The following is a 25717-nucleotide window of genomic DNA, read 5'->3' as shown; positions in this document are numbered from 1 at the left end:
CTCCAGCCCTCGCCTTTGTCATCCCTTGGCCTTCTCTGTTCTGTGTCTAAATGTCCCCTTTGTATGAGGACACTGAGCACTGGATTTAGGGCCCGGCCTGTTCTACTCTGGCATTGTCTTACTTACATGTGCAAAATCGTATTTCCAAATAAGGGCACGCCACAGATACTGGCATTAGGGTTTTAACGTATTTTGGGAGGGACTCAAGTCAACCCACCTCAAGGAACCAGGAGTAATGAGTTTGGTGAGGAGTGCCTTCCTTCCTCTGTGGGGTGGTGAGCAAAGGCCTGGTTGAGAAGGTGTGCTTGAGGCAAAGGTGTGCAGGATCGGGGGACGGCTCCGTGAAGACTGCCGAGGAAGAGAATCCCAGGCAGAAACCATGGCATGTGCAAAGGCCCTGAGCTTCGGGGAGCAAACACTGGGGTCCTTATTTTTGACGTTGGGAGGCCCTGCAGAGGGCCTCGTGGGGTTTCATGAGATAAGCATCCTTCATCTGTCAGCCAGGGGCGGGGCCAGCCCGGAGGCCCGAAGCGGGGAAGGAGGGCCACTGTGTCCCCGGCCACTGTGTCCCCTGGCCCCCGGCACTCGTGGTCTCAGCCACAGGGCGCAGAGAGTTGCAGAGACTCACCCCTGCGGGCAGCCCTGGGGTCCTTCTCCCCCCACTTATGACCCCGGAGCCGCTCCCTTCCAGGCCCTGCCTGAGAACCAGGTCTACACTACTTAGACGATCACCATTAACCCCCAGCTTGCGACTGAGACAGCAGGGGCCGGGGAAGGCAAGCCACTCACTCCGGGTCACCTGGCCCCAACCACACACTGAGCCAGCCGGAGACATCCTTGCCCCCCAGAGCCCCCCCAGTTTGGGGACAGAGCCAGATTCGGGGTGCTGGTGGGGCCAAGTAGGTACTGGGCAGGAAGGGCTGGGGTGGGGATTAACCCTGCAATGACCAAGCAGGGTTCTGAAGATGCGTTTTATAGGAAAGCACTGAGTGGGGGGTCAGGCACCCGGGGGCCCTCATCTCCCAGGGGACCAAGGCCCAAGGACCACCAGCTCCCCTTCCTACAGGCTGGGCCTGTGGGTGCAGTACCCAAGATGGCCTCTGGAGGGCAGCAGCGCCCCACCTTTCCCAGGGCTCTGCCCAGAAGCCGTCCACCCACAGGGGTCAGCCATCGGCACCCCCTACCCAAAACACACACAGATGGCACTGACGGCCCCATTGGGCACCTTCCCGTGGCCAACCTGGGTCCCCCAGGTGGCACCTACACCCCGTGGCAGGGGATGGGAGCCCCGACGCCGGGCAAGCATCGGGCCGGACACAGGTGTGCTGGGCGGGACCCTTCAAACCACGACACCCAAGAAAATGCCAAGTCGGCCCTGTGAGGCTGTGGCACCCCCTCACCCAGCCCCGGAGAGGTAGCTGCCAGGGGAGGGCGGGCCTATGCCCCCCGGCTAGACTGTGCCCTGCGGGCTGACACGCCCCTGCACCTTGCCCACCGCACCAAGGCTTGGGGTCAGCACAGGCACCAAGGTGGTCTGAAAATTCACCCAAATGCACGTCCCAGTGCGTTCAAATGGAAATTTAGCAATGGGCCTTTCCGGAAAAGGGAACCTGGAGACAGGTCAGAAGGAGGCTGGCACTCGCCATCTCTGGGGCTCAGTCCTGGGACCTCAGATCACATCAGTGAGTCACCAGGCACTGGCTGAGCCCCTGCTGCATATAGGGCCTCGGGCTCTGTGCTGTGGGATGGATACGTGTAAGGGCTGCAGCAGGAAGAGGCTGTATTAACAGAGGTATCATATCCAGAAGAGAGGAGGTGAGTCTTTCCCCGTTTTCTTATACTGGCGTGGTACCGGGTTCTGTTCCGAAGACCACATTTTGAGAAGGATTTTGGCACATTTTGAAGTGTCTTGGGGGAACACGCCAGGATGATGAAAAATCTGGATACCACGTCACGCCAGGAACGTCTAAAAAACGTGACGAAGGCAGACAATGCAACGATCTGTATTGGGAGGGGGTGAGCTCCCCGCCCTGAAAGCATTCCAGAGGCAAGACATCAGCTGCCTTGGTCTGGGTTGGGGCTCAGGGTGTCTGCTCCAGCCGTCCTCCCTGCCCTCTCCTCTGCTGCCTGAGGGGTCTTTCCACCAGATCTGATCATTTCGGCCCGTTGCTCCCACCTGAGCGGCTCCTTGCTGCCCTGAGGAGAAACAATAGACCGCACGCCCAGATGGCAAGGCCACGCCAGTCTCCCCCGTCCTACCCCCATCCTGCTCCTTCTACCCCAGCCCCACGGCCCTTCAGGCTGTCATTCGGACCACACCTCAGAGCCTCCGCACGTGCTGCGACCCTGCCTGACACTCCCCCGTCCCCTTTCATCCAGCTAACTCCGGCTCATCCGCCGGGTCTCAGGTCTCCTAGCCCTTTTCAGGGGCAGTACGGTGGTGCTGACCCCCCCCCCCCGGCCTCCCCCCCCGCACAAGCCACAGTCAGGACCTTCAGGACAGAGACCAAATCCGATTTGCTCAGAGCTGTATCTCTGACGCTGAGCCCAACGGTCAGCACACAGTAGGCGCTCAATAAATACCTCCAAGCGAAAGGAGAAGGAAAGCAGGAAGGAGAAGGCGCCTTGCTACAGATGAACCCTGGGCTGGCCCCAGATGAAGGGCTGTGACATCAGGAAGAAGGGAGGTGGCACGGTCGGCGCTCACCAGGACGTGCTGCCGTAACGAGCACACCCCTCGCGCCAGGGGCTTCCAAGGGCGCCGCGGCTGTCCTCCACGAGCCTTCTCTTTCTGGGACACCAGCTGCAGGAGGAACAGAGCAGGGACGAGAGGCAGACCCCGTGACTAGGCACAAACACACAATGGCTCCTGAGGTTTCGGCAGGCGGCCTGTCACCGGCTCGGTGGGGCAAGAGGATGTCTCTCCCACGGAGAGGGCTCCAGCTCTCCTGAGCAGGGCTGGGCCCCCCGCAGGATGGGGAGCCTGGGAAAGAGTCACGCGGGCTTCCCCCCTGGAAAGGTGCGGGGAGGGGGGCAGCACAGGCAGAGTGTGAACAAGAGGGGTGGCTTCACGGGGAAGTGGAGGCCGCTGCCCCTGCTGGATGGGCACGGGCGGTTCCCGAGCAGGGGCGATCCGGGAGCACTCTGCCGTTGCCACACCCTGGGTTGGTGTGGGGCTGGGGGTTGGGGAGGCTGGGTGACAAAGGACATTCCGCCCCGGCCTGGCGGAACGACAGGTCACCTCTCCCAGCCCCTGGCGCCTCCGGCAGGACTAAAGATCCGGATTCCTGAAATCAGCCTCTGTGGCAGCCTCCGCCCGGGGGACCCACCGTGGACAAGACCCGGAAAGGCCAGGCTTGCAGGCTGGGCTTGACTTTGCACAGGCTAGCCAGCGCCTTCCTTCCCAAGCCTCAGTGGCCCTACCTGTAAAATGGGGGTGATGAAAACCACTGGTGTGGAAAAAAGGCGAAAGAAATACAGAAAAGGTTAAAGTCCCTTTGCAGCCCGCTGACACGTACCTGAGATGTCAATGTGCTAAAGGCAAAGGGCAACCTTGGCTTGACATTAGCCCGACCTCCGGGATCCTGTAAAAATCCCTTCCTTTATCCCCCCAAGATACATGTTGGCCACCAGCCTCCAAGCACGCGGCCCACTGATAGACATCTACAGGGTCTCATGACTAAGGGTTTACTAGACAGGAGTAAATGGCCTTATCCTAACAGCAGCTGGCCCCTCGAGGTCGTGGACACCTTGCTTCCAAAGTCCTTAGAGGCTTTCCCAGTCCCTAACCCCCTCCCAACCTGAAAGTATGTAACCAGTCACTTCTCACAGCCCCAGGACAGCCCTTTCTGCCCACGGCTCCTGTCCCCGTGTTTTAATAACTGCCTGTTTTTGCACCAAAAACATCTAAAGAATTTTTTTCTTTTAAGTTTTTGAAACTGTATTTAAGTAATCCCTACACCCAACCCGGGGCTCGGACTCACCACCCCAGGGTCACACGCTCTCCCCGCTGGGCCAGCCAGGCACCTCTCAAGTATTCCTTCTCCACCATGGGCTCCCGGACGCCCAACGCCTCACCTCAACAACCGCGAAGAGTGTTTTGTGCCCTGCTGGGCCGCCCTCCGGCCGCACTTTTGAAAGAACCCGGAAGGTGGCGCCTTTCCTGCCTTGAGAAGATCGGGTTCTCCTCTGCGCCGGTCGGCTTCCAGGAGGGCTTCCTGGAGGAGGAGGCAGGCTAGCCAGGCCGGGAAGGAAGGCGGGAGCCCGCTCAGGGTCACTGCCCGGCCACGCACGCCCCAAGCCCGCGGGCGACGCCGGCCGGGCCGCAGCGGGCGGGGTGGGCGGTCCGGGGGCGGACACCTGCGGCCCGGGGAGCTGAGCCGGCCCGGCCGCGGGGTCACGTGAGCGCCGGCCGGCCAGGTGGGGACGGTGACGCAGGTGGCCCGGCCAGGTGTCCCGGGCGCGCCCGGCCGTCCGCTCCCGCCCGGCCCACGCCCTGCCCGCGCGCGCGCGCGCCCACCCACCTGGGGGCCCACCTGGCCTGCGGCCGCGCGCGCGCGCGCCCGCCCGCGCCTCCCCTCCCCCCACCCCCACCCCGGCCCCGGGGCCGCGCAGGGAGCGGGGGGCGGGGCCTGGGAGGGACCGGCGGCGCTCGGAGCGCGGCCCGGATCGGCCGCGGGGCCGGGGCGCGGAGCCCGGAGGCTACACCGGCCCGAGTCGCCGCCCGCTGGCCGCCACGTCCTCCGCCCGGCGCGCGGCGCAGGTGAGCCTGGGGACGGGTGAGCGGGGTGGGGGCGGGGAGGCCCGGGAACCCGGGGGCGCCTTTCCCGCCGGCGCCCCGCGGTCGGCGAAACTTGGCGGCGCCCTCCCTCCGCCGCGGGACGGAGCCCGCAGCCCGGGCGCGGCCCGACCCGGGTCCCCGGACCCCACCCCGCGCGGCCTCCGGCGTCCTGCTGCCCGCCCCCTGCCTCCCCTCGAGCCCCGGGGGGACGCTTCTGTCGCAGGGTCTCCTGTTCAGACATCAGAGCCGGGAGACCCTGAGGAAGCCCCAGGACCTTCGGAAATGGAGGTCAGGAGTGGGGACAAAACCACCCTCCCCCAAACTCCGGGCAACCTGCTGCCCAAACCCTCTTTGGCCTCAAGAGTCAGCAGCCCCCAAAACGAACATCCGCCCACAACAGACCAAAATCCACCGCCTCCCCCACCCGGTGGATGTGGTGGGCAGGCCCGGGTGGGGGGCAGGGGTGCTGTTCACTCTTACCTAGCAGGGGAGGAGGAGGGAGGGGTATGGGAGCAGCTTCTGGAGGGCCGGGGGCCCCATTTACTGCTGACACCAGCCTCGGCTTCTGCATCCGGGAGGCAAGAGCCCCCTTTGAGATTTGGGTGGGTCTCAGCCCAGCACCCGGCATGGCGGGGGGGGGGGGGGGGGGGACCTCTTCATCTGACCCGAAGCCCGGGAAGGCCTGATTCCTCCCTCTCTCCTTGAGGTGAACAATCTGCCCCTCCTGGTGTGGGGGTTCGGGGGGCGCCTGTCGGGGACCTGGCCGGGACCAGCAGGAGGACATCTGACCCTGTCCACCCTGACACCCCCGTGGCCGAGTGCTTAGGGGTGGGGGCCCTGGTTCCGTATGAACCAAGGCAAGTTACGTGAGGCTTCTGGACCTCGGTTTCCTCATCTGTAAAAGGGGGTAGTCAGGGTACCCACAGAGAGGGCCCCGACTCAGTTGCCGCTGAGCTGTTCTGGGGTTGCCCGCGGGCCACAAGAACAGGGCGACCTCTGCCCACGTAGATCAAAGGCGCTGGCCCTGGCTCCCCCAGGCCTGGTGGGAGAGCGCGGCAGGAGGTGCGGACCTCGGGAAGAAGTAAGGTCTTAAGTCCCTTGGACAGATGTCACCTGCAGAGTGAGAGGGACTGAGCCGAGCAGAGGGCCTCCTTTGGGGGAGAAGCCTGGGAGGCCTCTGGTCCCCGGGGTCATCTCCGCCCCCGCCCGGGAAGTGCTGTTCCCCAGCAGGGGACATGAGGCACAGGAGTGGAGGGGCTTGCTGGGGCCCCCACGTGTGCTGTCCCTGAGGGGCAGTCTGTGTGCGTGACCTGATGGGCACAGCCACTCACCCTGCGTCTGTCTGGGGCCCGGAATTTTAGTTTCGGTTTCCAGACGGATCGCGGCTGCTGGTCGTTTTTGCCCGTGGCAGTGACCGTGCTCGTGCGACCGACCGTCTGTAAGAGCGTCTTTATTTCTGGTGAGAATCCCTGCCCGTCTGCAGGGCCCGCAGGACGGTCATCTAGGTCAGCACAGGCCTGGCTCCTCGTCCGGCTCTCTGGTGACAGGCAGCCTGACCCCCCCGCCCCCCAGGTTCCCTCACCTGTCAGCGAGGGAACACACCCACCTTCCGGAAGATGGGGGAGGGACTGCAGACACTGCGGGGGAGAAAGCATTTGGAAGACACCTGCTGGTCACCTGTCCAAGCTCCCGTCAGAGTCGGGGCTCTGATTTCCCATCCAGAGGCTTCTTTGGGGAAATGGCATGCGTGTCAGCTGAGTCTGGGCCCGGAGCCAGGTTTATGGGACGTCCGGACCCAGACACAGGAGCCAGGGGGTGTGGACGTCGCAGACTGCGCCGGGAAGGTGGTCTTCTCTGTGACCGCTGCCCGAGCCTGGAAGCCTCATAGCAAGAGGCAGCGGGAGGCTTCTGCGTGGGGCGGGCCCAGCACGGCCCCTCCCTGCTGCCAGGCCGGGTGCCAGGCTGGGCATGGCCAGTGGGTCTCCCGGGCCCCGCCAGAAAGGGAGGGGGCCTCTGCGGGGCTGGGCTTCCCTGACCCCCACCGTGGAGGGGTGGAGTCAGCTAAGCTAAGCACTGCAGACATTTGCTCCGGACAGGTCCCCCCTGCAGGGTGTTGACCCGCAGGCACACAGGCGGGGCAGCAAGTCAGGACCGGCCGTGACCTCTAAAACCGGCTCCGGACGTGGCCAGGTGTCCCTGGTGGGGGGAGGGCAAGGCCACCGCAGTCGAGAGTCCCTGAACCACCCCTGGCCACCTGGCAAATGGAACCCTCTGCTGTGTGCTCTGTGACTTACACGGCCAAATCCTGCCCCCAGATTCCGTGTGACTCTGACGGTTGAGCGCGGTCCTGCAGAATTACCCAAGTACAAGACCATCATCGTGGCTCGAGTCAGCCTGAGCAAAGACCAGGGTCTGGTGCTCGGGAGGCCGGGCCCCACCGGGCAGGGTGGGGTCAGCCGGACCTGGAGGCAGGGCAGAAGGGACAGAGAGGCCCCACGGACGGAGTGGTCCCAGTGGCTGTGGGAGCAGCTGTGGACAGGGCCACAGGGCCAGGCGGACTGATCTCCTCCGTCAGGCAGCGGGAGGGCGGGCGCTGAGCCCACGGAGTCCGGGGAGCCTGTCTGGTGAGAAGAACGCAGGAGCCGGGCGCCGGGCTGCAAGGACCCCCGGCACCAAGTGCCGCTGAGGCCGCGCTGACCCGGCCGCTTGGTCCTCCCTGACCCCGCCTGCTGCCCCTCCTCCCTCCCAAGTCACAGGTGCCCCTCACCTGTCCCTGCGGACACCGGGCCGGCTGCGGAGTGCAAAAGGAGAGTTAAATGCCATGGATTCCAAGGACTCAACAGGTCACCACCCTCCCCCGCCCACCCGGTGCGGAGACGGCAGGAAGTCCCCTGAAAGTCACCTAAAAGGTGGCGTGGATGGGTGTGGAAGCCCCTGCGATGCGCCCTGGTGGCTTCTGCCGGCTCGAAGCTAAGTACCCGTGTGGGTGGGTTCTGGGCACGGACCCCAGGGCCCCCCGGGAGGATGCGGCACCGGGGCGAGGGCAGCAGGGCGGAGCTCGCACCACCACAGCCAAGAGCTCGCTTCTCACCGTCGAGCCCAGCCGCGTGTGCAGATGTGAACCGAACTCGTCCCTGGGCCTGAAGGACCCACAGACCCCTCGGGAAGACGGACACGCAGCACGTAGCCCTCAGGGCCCCGGGTGTCTCTGGAGGAGCTGTGCTGGGGAGCAGACCCGCCCCTGTGACCCCATGGTCGCCGCAGGGCAGCTGGCCTCCCTCTCGGGAGCTCCGTTGCCCGGACAGTGTGGCTGGCATTTGCCCGAGTCCGTGCCCTCGGCCCCTCCCTTGCACTGGCCCCCGGACACCAGGCCAAGGCCGGCAGCCAGTGAGGACCTAGGGAGAGCCGCTCTGCAGAACCGGCCAGCCAGAGGAGAGGCGGCGGGTGGGGACGCGGGGGGCGGGGGTCCCCAAGGAGCATGGGGGGCAGCAACACTCCCTGCGTGGCGCCGTCTTCCCTGCTAAAGTCGAAGCAGACAGCCAAGAGGGACCGGGAGGGCCTGCTGCCTTCGAGCTGGCGACGGAGGCCCATACAGGGACGGCCAGGGAGCAGAAAGGAACCACAAGCGACCTTTTCAGCGTCGACAGAAGCCGTAGCACGCCGCGGGGACAGGGCGCTCTGGACGGCTCTTTGCAGGACGTGCAAACAACAGTGCTGGTTTCTGGAAAGGTTGGAATCTCCCACGGCGTGGGCAGAGAATGAAAACCCAGGACAGAAGAGGCCGCAGCGTGGAGACAATGCCAGAGGTCGGAGTGCGGGATCCGGGCCGTCCCCCGGAAAGAGGGGCTGGAGAAAACAGGCGGGGGAAAGTTTGCACGAGAGATCACCAGGATGCGCCCAGACCTGCGAGGCCCGAGGAAGGGGCCGGAAGGAGGCACAAGTCTGTGGCTCGGGGAGTGCATGTGGACCTTTCCCCACGAGTGCTGGTGCTCCCTGTCACCCCCCACCAGAAAGTAGGAGCCACACCTCCACAGGGCAGGGGACGCCCCAGGCTGTGATCGTCCAGGGAGCCAGCGTCGGAGCGTGTCTGGTGTTTTCCCAGGAGCAGAGCACCGGACAAGAAAGGAGGCCTCCGGATTCTGGAAGAAAATAATCTCCCACGGGACTCTGAGCTCAGCAGGTTACCCGCCCCAGGGACAAAGATCTGCTTCCCGTGAGGCTACCTCGTAGCCTCAGGAAGGTGGGGAGCTCCAGGACCGTTCCAGGATGGGATCTGGGGGCAGGGAAGGGAGCGCCGGGGAGAGAGGCCAGGGTCTCTGGGAGAACCAGGGCTGATGCACTGATCGCATGGAGTGTGTGGTCCAAACACGCGAGGCAGGGACACGGGAACTCATGGGGAGTTAACAGGAGGACAGCCGCCGGTCAACAAGAGGGAATTATTAACGAGGGGAGGCCAGGCGCTGGCGTCCTGCTCGGCCGAGCCGGCTGTACTAACACAGACACCCACGGGTCCTGCGTACTGGGCTGGAATCCCGTCCACACGGCAGGGAGAGGCTGGTCTGTGCGATCAGGAGATCTCAGAATAGCAGACATCGGGGAAAAGCTGTAGAGCCCGGAGTGGTGGCCTGTGGGGGACAGGGCAGTGGAGGAGGGGACACCTGTCTTTCACGGTAGGCCTCTCGGTGCCGTGTGACTTTTGGACCTGTGCCCGGGGAGTTGTGAGAACCCTGAGGTTAGAAGGAGGAGGTCAGAGTGTGCCCATGTCAGCTGCACCCCCCCCCCCCGACAGCTGGCTGCAGCCGGCCCCGGTCCTGGAGGTCCAGCAGAGCCCTGGGATGGCATCCACTCCTCTCCGGGCCTCGGTCCCCGCGCGGGTGGCACTCCAGGCCTGTGGGTGCGGCCACCTTACTGAGAACGGAGGTCACACCCAGCAGTGGCTCACCCGACAGGTTCCTGCTGGGGCACCTCCTGTCCCCAGAGTAGACTTTGCCCCCTGCTGGGAGCAGCCCTGCTACTGGCTGTGTCCGGGGTCTGGGGTCCAGGGTCTGGGCCCAGAAGACCCAGGCCTAGGGCCTGAGGTGGGGAAGGGGAGGGGGAGGACGGGGGATGGGGCAGGTGGAAGGCACAGTCACGGTGCCGGTTTTCAGGGCGACGAGGTGAAATGCCGCCTCCCAGACTAAGAGGACTGACCGAGCCTTCGGGCTCCCCACTCGGGGGCACTTTGCTTGGCCTGCATAGAGGTCAAAGTCTACCAGAAACCCCTTTCTCGGCCAGGCCTGGGTGAATGCAAAGTTTACGTGGGGGTGGGTGAGCCAGGGTGGGGGACCGCCCACCGCTGGCTGCCTGCGACTCAGAATGTCCCCAGGAATGTGTGGGCAGTCCTCCCGGGGTGGGGGCGGCCAGGGCTCCTCAGGCAGCCACACTCGCCTCTCTGGGATGGCTTCAGCAGAGACCCTGTGTGCTGGGGGTCGGAGCACAGGCAGCCAGGCTCCCGGCTGCTGCTGTCACCCCGGCCGGTGCTGTGGCTTAGGGCCCTCTGGGGCCCGGCTGCCCCTCAGGGAGGGGTTCTGGAGCCGAGGCCGGGCCGGGAACTTCCGATGCAGGGTTGGGCGGGGAGTGTGGGAGGTAGGCTCAGGCTGGGACCTGCCTGGCGTGTCCTGGGACGGGTGGCAGTGGTGTCCCTGGGGTCCAGGGAGCCGTCGACTCCAGAGGCCCGGGAGGCCTGGCGCAGGCCCGGGTACCTCTGGCTGCGCGCCCCCCTCCGCCCCCCCGGGGCAGGAGAGGGCAGGTGACCGCCGCACTCCCACGGAGCTGTCGGATAAACTGCGTCTCCGTTCCCTCCCAGATCGGCAGGGAACGTGGCAAAGGATGCCGCGCGGAAGCTGGGCGCGGAGTCTCAGCCGCCTGGGCTGCAGATTCGGAGACTTGATTTTTCCGCCTGAAAAATGGGCTTCCAGCCTCGTGTGCACAAGCCCCGTGTCTACAAGAAGCACAGGAGTGGCGGCTCCGTTTGCTCGCGTTAACGTTGAAAGGAGGAGGCGCAAGGGAGTGCGTCTCCCGCAGGCCTCCAAGGTCCTCCCGACCCTGACTGTTGCCCTGGTCAGCGCGGGTCGCCGTGGCCATGGCTCCGCCCGGCGGCTGGGGCGTCGCTCCTCGCAGCCCCGCAGCCCAGGGCCGGGCCGCGGCAGCACTCGACTCCTGCGAGCGGGAGCCTTGCTCCCGAGGCTTTGTCACCATTCTGCCCACGTTGCCGATCTTGAGCGGGAGGCGCAGAAAAGAGCCGGGGGATGTGACGGTCGCTGGCCCCTGTGTGGGCCCTCACAGTGGAAAGGCAGCGGCGGGCCCGTCCACACCGCAGGGCCGTGTGCCCTCGGCCCGGCACGAGCCAGACCGAGCTGAAGAGCCAGCCCCACGCCGGTCGGCGGGGCTCTGCACGTGTGAGGCGCTCGGGGTCCCCGGAGGGACGGGCATCCACGGGATGCAGGGCGACCGAGCGGGGGCTGTGGGCCCCGGGTGTCTGCAGACGCCCCCCTCCCCCCTCTGCATCCAGGCATAGAGGGACGGTGCCCAGTGGGCTCTTGAGACGGGGTCGGTCGGCCCTGCTCAGAGTCCGTGAATGCGGGAAAGTCCGGGCGTGTCACTGCACACGCAGAAAGGCCGCCTAGACAGCCGGCCACGCGGGAGTCACCACGCGGGGCGGTGAAGAGAGAGGGTCTGGAATCACACAGGCCGGGGGTCAGTCCCCACCCAGTTTCCCACGCCTCCCGTCCCACACCCCGGGGGCTCCTGGGCTTCTCGGGGCCTCGTGTCTTCGTTTGCAAACCGAGAACGCAGACGGCCGGCGTGTCCCGCGAGTGAGCGAGCTGACACGACCTCCCCCAGCACGGCGGAGGCTGGCCCTGCGTGCTCTGGAACGTGGGGGTGCGGTGGAGGCCGGGGTCCCGGGAGCCCCACAGACAGCTTCGTTCGCGGTGCTCACGGCGACCGGGAGGAGGTGGTGCCAAGATGCCCAGTGTCCGACCCGGCTCGGGCTGGCAAGGCCCCGGGGCCACGCGCCCCTCATTGCCGCACGCTTGCACCCCCCGGCCTGGGGGTCCGTCCTCGGCGTGGGCACCCACCAGAGGAAGCACGGTGGGGGGGGGCGGGGGGCTGCCTGTCCTCCGCTCCGGTCCCAGCAGCTGGGTCCCGGCAGGCCTGAGCCTCCCGCCCCCCGCACACCCCCCCTCCCGGCCTCCGGGCCCTGCATCCCGAGCGGGGTCCCTGGCCGGGCAGGCGCTGAGAGGCGGTGGGCGGGGCCCGCGGGCAGGAGGGCTGCAGGGTGTGCGTGTCCGCCTGCCCTCACCTTTGCCCTCTCGCCCCAGGACACCGTGGCCACTCAGCATGTCCCAGCGACACTCGGACAGCTCCCTGGAAGAGAAGCTGCTGGAATACCGCTTCCACTCCGAGCTGCGGCTCGATGCCAGGGGGAACCCGGCGTCCGGGCTCCCCATGGTGCGGGGCGCCCTGCAGCTCAGGGACAACGAAGGCTTCCAGCTCGATACCTCGGTGCCCCCCGCTGTGTCCCCTAAGGACGAGGAGCCACGGGCTGTCGTCCTGAGCACGCAGAGCCCCGCGGCCCTCAAGATGGGCACACAGCAGCTGATCCCCAGAAGCCTGGCCGTGTCGAGCAAGGCCAAGACCCCGGCCCGCCACCAGAGCTTCGGGGCGGCCGTGCTCAGCAAGGAGGCCGCCCGGCGGGACCCCCGGCTCCTGTCAGCCCCCAGCTTCTCCCTGGACGACATGGACGTGGACGCAGGCCCCGGGGGGGCGCTGAGACGGAACCTACGGAACCGATCCTACCGGGCGGCCATGAAGGGCCTGGAGGCGCCGGGCGGGGAGAGGGGCCCCCTCCAGCTCAGCCCCAAGCTCCAGGCCCTGGCGGAGGAGCCCAGCCAGCCTCCCGCTCGGTGCCCGGCCAAGAATAAGGTAGGAGGCCGTGCCGCCTGGACTTCGGGGCGGGGGCCGTGCCGCGAGGGGCCTCGGGAGCTTGTAGGCACAGACGGAGGCTCACTGTCACCCTCGCTGTCACCGCCACCGTCACCTGTCTCGCGCGGCTGCCATTCAGTGAGCACCTACTTCGCGCAGGGTCCTGACGTGTATCCGGTTCGGTCTGATGGGCAGGCTGCGAGTGGAGTGTGAGTGTGCCTGCTTTATAGATGAGGCAGTCGAGGCTCGGCGAGGTCGGGGGGTTTCCGTAGGACCCCGGGCTCGGGGGTCCCCGCTCTCAGCTGCAGCGAGGAACGGAGCGTCCCGAAGGCAGCCTCTCTCTCTGAGCCCCGAGGGGAGCCGGCCTGTCTCAAGGACGAGTTTCAGTGCCGACCTCACAGCAGCACCTGGCTTCGGTGGGTCTGCCCGAGGGGCCCCCTGGTTGGGGACTCGGGAGACGCGTGACGCCCTCTCTGCGCGCACGCCCTCCCCGCCCTGCCCGACAGCCGCTCTTACCTCGGTGCTCTCGAGAGAACGGGCCGGGCACAGGGCTGGTGGGAAGGGGCCCCCGTGCCCAGAGTTGATGTTCCGGTGGCCGCCTCTCTGGGGGCTGTCACCGGGACCGGGAGCCGTGGCCGCGGGCGGAGGAGAAGCCAAGCCCACCCGTCGGAGTACGTGCAGAGGGGACCCCCGGGGACCACCTTGGCTGCAGTCCTCAGATGCCCGTGGCCTTGGAGGTGGGGCGCAGCTCCTGCCAGGCCTCCCTGAGATGCCCGGGCCCCAGAAGCTGCCTCAGGACCTACGCACACTGCAGCCACCCAGGGCCCGTCCAGCTGCCACCTCAACTCCCTCGCATCAGACGTTTCCTGACTTCCTGCACACCTGGAGCCGGGGTGCCGAGGGCACCCCTGTAGGTGGCCCCCAGCGAGTTCCTAGGGCAGGGAGGGGGCAGGCGTGCGCCGGGGTGCTCCGGTCTGGGCTGGGGGAGCCTGGGGGGCCAGCAGAGCACGGAGGAGGGGCTCCCCAGGAACTCCGAGCAGGGGCACGGAGGTGGTCCAGAGGCAGAAAGCAGAGGGTGAACGCTGGGCAGGTGCCCAGACCCAGAGGCAGGAGGGGTAGGGGTGCTGGGAGCGGGGGCCCGGGGCCCGGGGTGGGGGAGCAGGGCCCATTGTGGGGGGAGCGCCACACATTCCAGACCCACAAGGGGAGTTTTCAGGCCCCAACTTGTTGAAGAAACCTCTCCGTTTTCCGGAAGCTGCATAGCCCCGAGGTCGGGAAAAACCGTGTCCCGGCCAAGAGGGCAGGCTCTGTGCGGCCAGCTGCCGGGGCCGGGGGTGTCTGAAGACCCTGCCCACCCCACCTGCCTCTGCAGTCCTGCCGGCAGCTGCTGGGACCCCAGGCCTGTGCTGCGAGCTCGACACTAACCTGCCGGTCCCTGCCCTTTCTGCTCCCCCCGGTGTGGCCCCGGCTCCCACCCTGGGCCTTCTGAGCCCCCTCCAACCGCACCCCTCCGGCCTCGCTTGGGCTTCTCTCTAGACCCAGTCGGAACAGCCTGCTGTCCCGAGCACCGCTCTTGATTAGTTCAGGCCTGCCTGCCTCTTCCAGGCAGCCCTCCTGGATCTGCCTAGCTCTCGGTCACCCTGCCCTACCTGCCCTAGCCTCTGCTTGGTGGCCGTGCATTCCTTGTGGAGCCGACGTCTATCGAGCACCTTCCACGTGCCCAGCGGGGGCCCCCTCCTGTTGAGCATGCCTTCACATGTGGCGCTATGAGATCTCCGGGCCCCCAGGGTGGCCTTGCTGTGGACTCACACCTGCCCCTCCTCCCCACTGACGGCCCTGTTTCCATGTCTCTTGTTTGCACAGAGGACACTGGGGCGGAAACGTGCACACAAGGGCTCCTTCAAGGACGGTGAGTATGGCCAAGGGACGTGACCTCAAGAGGCCAGTATGGGCCAGGCCGGGCGCAGCTGAGGCTGGTCTCGCCGGGGCTGCTGGGGGGCAGGGCAGGCTGGTGCAGCGCAGGGAGAACAGGCCGACTGGGATTTCTCTGGGGGCTGGAGGTCCTGGTGGCTTGTCTCATCGTGCAGTTCTGACGTGTCTGGAAAGTTCCCTCGGGCTCTTCTGTGCTGTTCCAGGGGCAGGGGATGGACAGAGCGCCCACACTCACCCCAGGAGACGTTTGTCCAGCGTGCATGTGTGTGCCAGGCCCGTCTGCACCGGTGCAGCCAGGGGGTGCTGGCCCCAGGGTGTAGACACCCATGCTGTGTATACTGCCCACGGGACACAGGGAGCCCAGTGTTGGGGGCTCAGGAGGGCCCGCAGCAGTGCATTTGGCCTGCTGAGGGGTGATGCCAACGGGACCCCACGGGGGAGGGGAGGGGCGGGGGAGGGGCCCGCCCGCCAGGATGCAGCACCCAGTGGCCGTGAGGGGGCAGGGTTCTTAGGGTGCAGGGGCTCAGCCAGGAGGAGGCCCCCCTGTGTGGACAGCCACAGGCCTGGGGGTGGGGAGGCATCAGGATCCGGGCCTCCTCCTGCCCCGGGGAGAGGAGCGGTGGTGCCCAGTCTCAGAGCCAGGACAAGAAGAGAAGGGTTAGGGTTGGTGGCCCTGAGCCAGTCGCCAGCTGCCCCCGGGGGGCAGGGGGGTGGTGATGGCTGCAGAGCGGGAGAGCGGGAGACTGCACCTCGGGTCGGAGGACTCGGGAACAGGCGTCCGCTGCTCTCGGCCCAGCCTGGGAGCAGCCCCCACCGAGGGCGGCCCCCACGGCTCTGATTGGTCAGCTCGGCCCTGGTCTGAAGGTGCCACATTCTGCATGGGGACACCAGCCCTGTCCTGGGCTCGGCCGGGCACAGCCATGGGAGCCAGCCAGCCCGAGGGGAGCCTGCTGTGGGGGGCCCTGAGCCGCCTGATGCCCTCAGGGTCTCCCGGGGAGGACTCAGCCCGCAGATTCCCGGGGGGAACCCGCTCAGAGCCCCCAGGCCTGCCGGTGACACACCCCCCGTCCCCAGACCCCAGGTTCTACCAGGAGATCCGGGAGTGGGGCCTCAACACCAGCCACGAGTCTGACGACGACCTGCTCGACGAGCCGTCCAGCCCCGACGGAACCGGGAAGGCAGACGCCCCCATCGTGGTCAAGAGCTACCGGCCGGCGCAGATCACCTGGAGCCAGCTCCCGGAGGTGAGGCCAGGACGGTGGGGTGACGCTCTGCGTCCGAGCCCACGGGCGATTGGCCCCTCAGAGCCGGTCGGGGTCCTCCTCCCAGTGAGGGGAGGAGGCTTCCAGAAGTACCCTCCTATGCCCAGCTTGCAGGGGGTCCCCCTTCCTGGCACCCTCAGAGCCGCCCTGCTCCAAGGGCACTTTGGGTTTGGTCCCGAGGGAAGGAGAGCCGCTAGGGGCCCGTGCCATCAGCGCATGTGTGACGAGCCCCCCACAGGTGAGCCCCTGGCCCTCGCCCGACTCAGAGTGGCCTGCGGAGCTGTGGGCAGAAGGACCCCCCTCCGAGGCCCAGGAAAGCGGCAGGAAGGTCCAAGGGGGAGACAGCAGCGGAAGGGCGAAGGCCCTGCCCTAGGGCCGTGGGGGTCTCCGGGGAGAGCTTGGCTGGGACAGAGGCCCTGGTGCTCTGAGCAGGTGTGTGTGGGGAGGTGCCCGCCACTACCCCAGGAGGGCAAGCGCTGGTGACCCATCCCGAGGGCCCAGGGACAGAGCTGCATGCAGCCTGGGTGTGTGGGTGGTCTCCTGGCATAGATGGTCCGGGACCCCGCACCCTCAAAATGCTGGCAGATTCTGTTCCTACCCGAGCTCGGGGGATCTCAGCCAAGCCTCTGGGCTGGGCGAGGAGGCAGGGGGTTACCCAGCCCCCCAACTCCCGGCCCAGGCGCTGGTGACGGCCTCTGGCCAGCCCAGAGGGGAGGAGGGCAAGGATCAGGTGGCCCTGGGTCCTGCAGGGGGGGTGCCCCTGGGCCGTGGGGCGGCCTGGCCGGCTCTGCAGGGCCACCGCGGACACGCTGCGGCCGGATGGGCAGCACGCGAGCCGGGGCAGCCGAGGGCCGCTGGGCCTGCAGGGGTGGAGAGCTGGAACGCCTCCCCTACCTCCCGGGCAGGCCGCACGCCCCCCTGGGCCAGGTGCGTCTGAGTCATGGCCGTGGCCCGCCGCTCAGCTCCCCTGGGTGGCTTTGGGCCTCTCGGCCCCCGGGACAGCTCTAGGGGACGGAGCCCACACTCCCCACCCTCGGGTGTCTGCCGGCCATCCCCGCCAGATGCCTGTCTCGTTCCTCAGCCGCCCCGGGGCTCTCTGGAAGGAAGGATGGGCTTCCGGGATGAGCACCCCGTGACCCCCGGGCCTGTGCCCCCCTCAGGTGGTGGAGTCCGGCGTCCTGGACAGGCTGCCCGCTGAGGAGCGCAAGAGGCAGGAGGTAAGGGGGCTGGGGGCGGGGGGGGTGGGTCCTGTGCCCAAGACTTGGCGTGGGTCACACAACGCTCAGGGGATGGTGGTCGTGGGGACACCTCCTGGGCCGGGCACTGGGACGACGGCTGATGCCCTTGGCGGGGTGGCGGGGCCTACCGTCGCCCCGTCTCGGATGCGGGTGCGAGTCCTCGCCAGCATCACGGCTCGTAGCCGCTGAGCCAGAGCACGTACCCAGGTGTCAGGCTCTTGTCCCCACGGCCACGCTCCCAGCCTTGCCCCGGGTCCGGCCCGTCCTGCACCCTGACCGCACCCCCGAGGCGCAGGGTGGCCCCGGCAGCCGCTGTCCTCCCCGCCAGGCCATCTTTGAGATCCTCACGTCGGAGTTCTCGTACCAGCACAGCCTGGGCATCCTGGTGGCCGAGTTCCTGCAGTCCGGGGAGCTGCAGGCAACGATGACCCAGATGGAGCGTCATCACCTCTTCTCCAATATCCTGGACGTCCTGAGCGCCAGCCAGAGGTGAGGCCCGCGCCCACAGAGGGCGGGAGGGCTGGGGCTCCAGGACACTCCCTGTCCGGGACTGCGGGGTGGACGGATCGGAGCTGCTGCCCGCCGGGAGGGAACGCGAGAACCTTCTCGGGCCCTGAGGCCGCCGACAGCTGGGCCAGGGACAGGCTGGGCACCAGGCCCGCGGGCGCCCCGGCAGCCCCAGCGCCCTGTCCCTTGGATGTTTGAGAGGGTGGAGTTCCTCCCACGGGACACAGCCCCACCGGGACATCGGGTGAAGGTGGCCGAATGACGAGGCGGGTGGTGCCCACGGGGCGGGGTGGGCGGGGGCCCTTCACTTGCAGCCTCGGGTCACGTTCCACCCGGTGTTGTCTGGGCCTGGCCCGGGGCTCTGGTTGCAAGGTCTGGGGTGGAGGAGGGGCCAGACCTGCCCGGGCCTGTGCGTAGCTGTGTGCGTGCATCCGTGCGCCCGAGTGCGTGTGTGTGTGTTTTTGCGCAGGTGTGTGCGTGTGTGTCTGCACATATGTGCCTGCGTGAGTGTGAACGTGGTTGGTAGCGGGTGCACGTGTGTGTTTACTCCCATGGAGGGCACGGCCCACGTATGCACCCGTGTGCACTCAGCTTCACCCAACGCTGGGTCCCAGGAGACCCCGGGACACCGTCCCTCATGCCCCAGCATGCTCTCTAAACTGCATAGGTGGGCCCCACGAGCCCCCCTCTGCAGACTAGGGTGGGGCAGGTGACAGAAGGTGGCTCAGCCCCGGTTCACTCACATCAGCATCAGACCAGCCCCCCGAGCCCCCCAGCCCCCAGTCCCTGCTACCTGTTGCCCCATGAAGTTTCAGGGCCGTGCGGGGTGGGCGGGGGGTGGCTATCTTGTCCCTGGAGACAGTCTTCCTGTGGAGCCGCGGTGACCAGCCCCGGGGAAGCTTGCAGCCCCTGACTCCGTGGGGACCCGGGATGGTGGCTGCCCCTCCGCCCAGCTCTGCCCCTCAGCTCCGTGTCCGTGAGGCGCAGCAGAGGGCCCGGGGCCGCCGCAGGCCGGCTGTCCTCTGTGCCAAGCGGCCACGTGGTTGCCTCTGAGCTCCCCAGGGCCTCTGGCTGGCCGTCGCTGTCCTGGGGTGGGACGTCCGGCCTCCTGAGGCGGCAGCGGCCTCCTGTCCGTGGCCGAGGCCGAGTCACGGCTGATCTCGGAAGGGAGCCCCAGAGGGAAGCGGGGCCTGGGGGGTCCCTACCGGGGAGTCCGCCCAGAGCCCCCACTCCCACCCTGAGCCGGGCAGAGGGAGCCGGGGCTCCGGGCCGGCCTGACCCAAGTCCAGGGCATGAAACCAGAGCAGCGGGCTCCCCCGGGGTCTCCGCCAGAACCGCGCGGGAAGTGGCCTCGGAGTTGCCCTATTTTTCAGGCTGAAGGAGCTGACCCGTCCCGGGGTTTCCCCGGGAAGGTCACGGCTCGCCGCCGGCCTGGACAGCCGGTCCCCGACGGCCAGGCCCCAGCCCGCTCTCACCCCTCAGGTTTTTCGAGGCCTTAGAGCAGCGGCACAAGGCGCAGGTGTGCGTGGAGGACATCAGCGACATCCTGGAGGAACACGCGGAGCGGCATTTCCACCCCTACGTCGCCTACTGCTCCAACGAGGTCTATCAGCAGCGCGCCCTGCAGAGGCTGATGTGAGCGGGGCCTCGGTCTCGGGGGGCCTCGGTCTCGGGGGGGCCTCGGTCTCGGGGCACGTTCCTGCGGGCTCCCTCTCCCCTCCCGCCGCCCTGACTTCGGAAGCCCCGTTCTCTGTCGCAGGAGCAGCAACGCCGCCTTCCACGAGGCCCTGAGGGAGATCGAGAAGCGTCCCGCGTGCGGGGGTCTCCCCATGATCTCCTTCCTCATCCTCCCCATGCAGAGGGTGACCCGGCTGCCCCTCCTGACGGACGTGAGTACACAGCGCGGACCCCGCCCGGGGAGGGAGGTCGGCCGGACGCCGGGACGGAGCTGCCCGGGTCCCCCCTCCAGTGGAGTGGAGCACGGCACGCCCCCTCCCCCACCTCGGCACTCAGTCGTAAGACGGCTTTGACATTTGATAGCCTCCCCCCACCCTGCCCTCCCCCCGGGCTCTGTGCCAGGAGCGGCGCCAGCACTCCGCAGGTGTTCGTCCCTGTCCTGGAAGGTTCACGAGGTTCCTTCAGGTGGATGAGTGAGAACCAGGGTTGCCCGGGCCGCTGCCTCCTTTCCAGGATCCTCAGCCAGTTGTCCCGGCCGTGGGCCCCCAGGGCAGCCCGGGTGCCCGTCACCTTCCCTTCCGTGCGTGGAGCTCTGAAGAGCTCACTGGAGTGGCTCATGCCTCGGAGATGCCTGCTCAGTGCTGCAGGGCAGGTGGGGGCGAGAGGCATACGTGCAGGTGCACGTGTGCACATGCTTGTACACGTGTAGGCACACACGTGTGCTCAGGCTCGCACACATGCAGGCGGACGCGTGTGCACGTGTCCACAGGCTCACACACACGCAGGTGCACACGTGTGCTCACACTCATATACATGTAGGCAGACGTGTGTGCTCAGGCTTGCACACATGTAGGCGCACGTGTGTGCTCAAGCTCGCACACGTGCAGGCGCACACGTGTGCTCATGCTTGTATACGTGTAGGTGCACACGTGTGCTCACACTCGCACACGTGTGTTCACGCTCGACATGCAGGCACACACGTGTGCAGTGCTCCCACATGCAGACGCACATGTGTGCACACTCATACGCATGCAGGCAGGTGCACATGTGTACTCACACTTGAAGACATGCAGGCGCACATGTCTGCACGCACTTGCACACATGTAGGAACACGTGTGCTCACACTCGTATACATGTAGATGCACAGGTGTGCTCAGGCTAGCACACATGCAGGCGGACGCGTGTGCTCAGGCTCGCACACATGTAGGCACACACGTGTGCTCACACTTGCACACGCGTGTTAACGCTCGACGTGCAGGCACACACGTGTGCACACGCTCACACACGCAGGCGCACATGTGTGCACACTCATACGTATGCAGGCAGGTATACATGTGTGCACATATTCACACATGAGGGACACATGTGTGCTCACACTCGCACACATGCAGGTGCTCACGTGTGCACGTGTCCACACGCTCACATGCAGGTGCACACGTGCTCACACTTGTATACATGTAGGCACACGCGTGTGTGCACACTCGCACACATGCAGGCAGGTGTACCTGCCTGCACATACTCGTACACGTGCAGCTGTGCACACAGCACACAGAGGCAGCGTGTGGCTCCCGCTTAGAGTGCCGTCTTTCCAAGCAGACGGGACATCAGACCTCCCAGGTCCCTCTGGGAAGCGTAGAAAGAGAGGCCACGGGCACCTCCCAGACCGGTCCAAGATGCCAAGGACTGGAAGGGCTGGGGTCCCGGGAGCGTGCCCTCTCCAGGTCCCACGAACCAGCCTGACCCAGCAGAGCCGTTTGGGGGCCGTGCACCCCAGGGCGGCCTGGCAGGAGCCCTCTGGACACTGGCCCTCGACCTCCCTGCGGCCCCGCCCGGTGTGACGTTACTGGAGGCGCCCCTGCCCGTGCAGGCCCCTGAGCCTGGAGGGCAAAAGGGTCCTCGGCGCCTCACGTGTGGTATCCTCTCTGCAGACCCTCTGCCTCAAGAGTCAGGGCCACCCTGAGAGGTACAAGGCCGCCAGCCGTGCGCTCAAGGCCATCAGCAAGGTGAGGAGGGTCCAGGGGAGAGGGGGGGGCGCCCAGACCAAGCCCGGGCCTGAATGCCGCCCCCCTACCCCCACCCAGCAGTGGAGACCCTGAGGGCAAGGCAGGGAGGGAGGGAGGGAGGGAAGGTCTCCAGCTTTTCACGGAGGGAGTGGAGCTGAAACACGATGGGCGAGCCCGTGGGGGCGGGGGCGGGGCCGGGGCGGCCGGGCCGCTGCCCACGGCACAGCCTTTTGTCCCGACGCCCGCCTCGCAGCTGGTGAGACGGTGCAACGAGGGAGCCCACAAGATGGAGCGCACAGAACAGATGTACACCCTGCACACGCAGCTGGACTTCGGCAAGGTCAAGGTGGGCACCCCCACCGCTCCTCGCCCGGCTCGTCTCAGGTCAGGGGGCCACCGCCTCTCGGGGCTCCGGCTGGAGGGAGGCCCCTGCGGGCGCCCGCACCGAGGGGGCCGGGGCCTCTGCCTCGGCCTCCCCAGCACCCTTGTGACTCCCACCCCCTTGGCCACAGGCTCAGCTTTTCGGCGCTCCTGCCCGAGGCTCAGTGGGTACGCGGGTCTCTCTGGCCTGTGCCCCCACCCCCAGGGCTGCAGGCGGCATGCTGGGGTCCGGGGGCAGGACGATGTCCGGGCCGGCTCGCGTCTTGGGTTTCCCCGTGAGGCCAGGAATAGTCTGTCAGTTCTGGGGGGGGGGGGGGCTAGGCATCCCAAAGGCCGTCCCACGCAGGCAGGGCTCCGACTTCTGTCCCCACGGATCCCACACCACCCCATGGTCCAGGGGTGGTCCCACCGGCTGCCCAGGACCCCGCTGTGCCCCAGGCCACCGGGATCCCGCTTCCGCGGGAAGCACCTCCTGGGGAGGGTGGCGCCCAGCAGCAAGAGAGGAGCGGACAGACAGACGCTTCCTCCTGGGAACTGCTCTACAGGAGTCAGGGCCTGGAGGCAGCTCTGTGGGCCGGGCCTCAACTCGTCATCAGCCAGCAGAGGTTGCCCAGCGGGCTGGAGCAGGTGCTGTGGACAGGGCACGAGGGCCACGGAGTGACAGAGGGAGGCCACGGAGGTCCGGACGAGGGTGTGAGGGCCTCTCTGGCTCAGGGGGTGCTCAGTAGGTGCCTGGAGAGTCCCTGGGCCCGGCCGGAGGCAGGGAGGGCACCCACCTGCCCGGGCGGCCGAGCAGGACCCGGGCCGGGGACCTGGCACAGCGCAGCCGCCCCGTCCGTGCCTGTCGGCCCGCCGAATGGCCCTTTGTTTGAGGCGAGGACACATCTCACCGTCCTCCTCCTCGGTCCAGCCCGGGGGAGGGGGCAGTCACCGAGTCCTTGGAGGCAGGGATCGGTGCCCACCCGGCCTCGGTACGTCCTCGCCCGCACCCCGCCCCCCGACCGCCCCGACTCAGGCACCTCCCCGGCCCTTCCTTCCAGTCCCTTCCGCTGATCTCTGCCTCCCGCTGGCTGCTGAAGCGTGGGGAGCTCTCTGTGGTGGAGGAAACCGGGCTTTTCCGAAAACTGGCCAGCCGGCCCACGTGCTACCTGTTTCTGTTCAACGACGTCCTGGTGGTCACCAAGAAGAAGAGGTAGGCCGCCGTGGGTGCCGGGCCACGTGGCCCCAAGACGGGGACCGGGAGGGGCCCGGGGGAGTCACCCGGGCCTCCTCAGACCTCAGAGCTGGGGCACACGGCGGGGGCCCCCTCCCAGCCTGGCCCGGCCCCGGCAGCGGCCTGGGTCCCCCTGCACGTGACGCGGGGCGGCCGGGTCTCTCCCTGGGCCTGCAGACCCGGGTCTGCCCGCCCAGGCCACGGGGACGCGAAAGCGCACCGCCTGTGCTCCCCAGGGGGTGGGGGAGGGGGGCAGCCCTCAGGAGCGTCCTTCTGGCCCCCGTCGGGCGGGGGACCCGGGCCGCCCACACACCCTCGGAGGCATCTGGCCGCCCCCTCGTCTCCCTGCAGCGAGGACAGCTTCGTGGTGCAGGACTACGCCCAAGTGGACCACATCCGGGTCCAGAAGACGGAGGCCTCCGACCCCTCCCTGCTGGGGGGCGGCGGCAGCCGCGGCTCCTCCGTGCCGCACCCCTTCCAGGTGACCCTGCTACACAACAGCGAGGGCCGCCAGGAGAAGATCCTGCTGTCGTCCGACTCCGCGTGAGTCGAGGGGAGGTCCCGGGGTGGGGCGGGGTGGGGCGGGGCGGGGGGGGGGGGGAACCTGACCACGGAGGGAAACACGGCAGGGAAGGGAATGCCAGGAGGGGGCAGCCTGACCAGCACGGCGTGGCCCGGGGAGGAGGGCCTGGCAGAGGCACCACAGTACAAAGGTCCTGGGGCAGGAGGCCTCTGCCAAGAAGCAGCCGTGAGGCCAGTGGCGCTCGAGCATGGGCGCCAGTGGTGGGGGTGATGAGGTCAGAACAGGCTGGGGGGTGTTGGGCAGCACAGGGAGGTGCCAGCAGGGAGGGGGCTCAGCGGGCAGGGGAGGGAGGGACGGTGGGCTTGGGACCCAGCGCCCGGGTCGTAGGGGTGCAGCTGCTGCCTGACCGCGACCCTGGGCAGATGAGACTCGGGGTCGGCCTGACTCGGTAAAGCCTGCCTGCTGCCCCTCTTGCCTGTGACTTCCCACACCCGGCCCCCGAGGGAACTGGTTTGTGGGGGGTCATGAAAGGATGCCAGTGTCCCGTGAACTTCATCATCGCTGCAGGTCACAGCTCCAGGGCCGTGGGGGACGCCTGAGGAACCCCGGGGAGGCCCTTTGGCCCCCTGTCCCCGCACAGCACCACACTGGGGGTGGGCCGTGTGAAACCAGAGGTCCCCAGGCTGGCGGGATTGGCCTCAGGGCCTCACCCACGCTCTGTCCCGCCCCAGGAGTGACCGGGCCCGCTGGATCGTGGCGCTCGCACACAAGGAGAGGCAGAGTCCCGCCAACAAAGGAGGTGAGCGCCCGCCGCACCGAGAACAGGGCTCGCGACCCCTTCCCCGGCCCCGGGCAGGGGGGCGGCACGGAGCTAAGAGGTGTCGTCCAGCCCTCCGTCCGTGCCACTGTCTGCCCCCAGGGTGACCCGCCCAGTGCGTGTGTATCCGTCTGTGCGCACAGACCCAGCTCTGTCCCAGGGCCGCCTCGTCCGTGCGGGGGAGAGGACCGTGCCTATAGATCGTCAGCCTGGCTCCAGCCCCGCCCCTCAGGAGCCACCTGCCCCCTCTGCCGGGCAGGGGCAGCCTGTCCCGTGGCCTCCGGGGGAAGCTGCCACGTGTCCCCAGCCCATGTGCCCAGCCCAGGCCCCGCCGAGACCAGGCCACGGGGGATGTGCTGGGAGGTGGAGCCCACGTCCTCCCGGGGACAGCTCTGCCCCTGACCGCCGCCCCACCTGCCCCCGCAGACCTGCCCCAGGTGGAGGTCACCAAGGCCTATCTGGCCAAGCAGGCGGACGAGATCACCCTGCAGCAGGCGGATGTGGTCCTGGTTCTGGAGCAGGAAGACGGTGAGTGGAACAGCGCTGGTGGGGAGGCCCCGGGCGACAGGCCGCCAGCCCCGTCAGGGCCCAGGGCACACCCGTGTGGGCGGTGCACCCTGACCCTGGCCCCCTGGACACAGTTCCTGCCACTGCTCACGGTGCTCCAAGGCCCCCTCGGCACCCTCCCTCAGGGGTGTCCTCAAATGTCCCTGAGTCACGGGATCAGAATCAGGTCCTTTGTCACTCTGTGTCATAAGTGGGCGGAGGGTGACTGCTACTCCGGGGGCCCCTGCACGCGCCCGCACGGGGCATGCGCCGGCATCCGGGCCGAGCTGCCGATGGAGGACCAGGTGCCCAGGAGCTGGTGGTGATCCGCTGTAAGGGAGGGGCCTCGGCCTGGTGCCTTCTGGAACAGCGGCTCAGAGGGCATCGCAGCCCCGCCCTCGTGCCCGGACCCCGCCCTCACCCGCCCCACATCTGTGTTCAGGATGGTTCTACGGCGAGAGGCTGAGGGACGGGGAGACGGGCTGGTTCCCCGAGGACTTCGCCCGATGCATCACCAGCCGCGTGGCCGTGGAGGGCAACGTGCGCAGAATGGAGCGCCTGCGCGTGGAGACAGACGTGTAGCCCGCTCTGCCCGGCGATTCGAGGGGCGCAGATCCACCGGCCCCCAGGAGCCTGACAGCCCGCGGGTCTCCCGAGGCGCTGGGGGCTGCAGTGCCGGCTGCAGACACATCGGGTGGGAAGCTCGCACGCGCCGTCCCCCCCGGGGGCCACCCTCCCCCAAGCTGTCAGGGCCACGCCAGGGCCATGTCAGGGCCACGTCTCCCACACGTCCTGCACCCACCGCACCGCCACGCAGGGCACGTGACTGGACGCAGGACGTGGCCCGGCTCCTCCCTCGCCTCTCCTGTCCCC

General features: G+C 67.6%; 1 protein-coding gene across 1 annotated transcript; it reads left to right on the top strand.

Moving 5' to 3' along the window:
- The first annotated feature begins 12160 nt into the window (after positions 1-12160).
- ARHGEF16 (Rho guanine nucleotide exchange factor 16) lies at positions 12161-25426 on the top strand. The gene is made up of 14 exons (XM_047082203.1): positions 12161-12745; positions 14609-14654; positions 15752-15921; positions 17100-17156; positions 17506-17666; positions 19167-19319; positions 19444-19573; positions 21290-21364; positions 21618-21710; positions 22786-22937; positions 23310-23501; positions 24213-24280; positions 24725-24826; positions 25287-25426. The coding sequence occupies exons 1-14, from the start codon at positions 12161-12163 to the stop codon at positions 25424-25426; spliced, it is 2124 nt and encodes a 707-aa protein (XP_046938159.1).
- Positions 25427-25717: the final 291 nt, after the last annotated feature.

This window comes from Lynx rufus, unplaced genomic scaffold (assembly GCF_022079265.1).
Source record: "Lynx rufus isolate CCGP_SWC_20201006 ecotype Redwood Valley unplaced genomic scaffold, mLynRuf1.p SCAF_2, whole genome shotgun sequence".
In the NCBI taxonomy this organism is placed as follows: domain Eukaryota; kingdom Metazoa; phylum Chordata; class Mammalia; order Carnivora; family Felidae; genus Lynx; species Lynx rufus.
Note: the sequence above shows the minus strand (reverse complement) of the source record. Positions and strands in the feature narration are given on the sequence as shown.

Coding starts and splice junctions, on each gene's coding strand:
- ARHGEF16 (XM_047082203.1), top strand. CDS start 12,161: ATGTCCCAGCGACACTCGGACAGCTCCCTGGAAGAGAAGCTGCTGGAA. Junction 19,320..19,443: donor CGCGCCCTGCAGAGGCTGAT/GTGAGCGGGGCC, acceptor TCTCTGTCGCAG/GAGCAGCAACGCCGCCTTCC. Junction 24,827..25,286: donor GGTTCTGGAGCAGGAAGACG/GTGAGTGGAACA, acceptor ATCTGTGTTCAG/GATGGTTCTACGGCGAGAGG.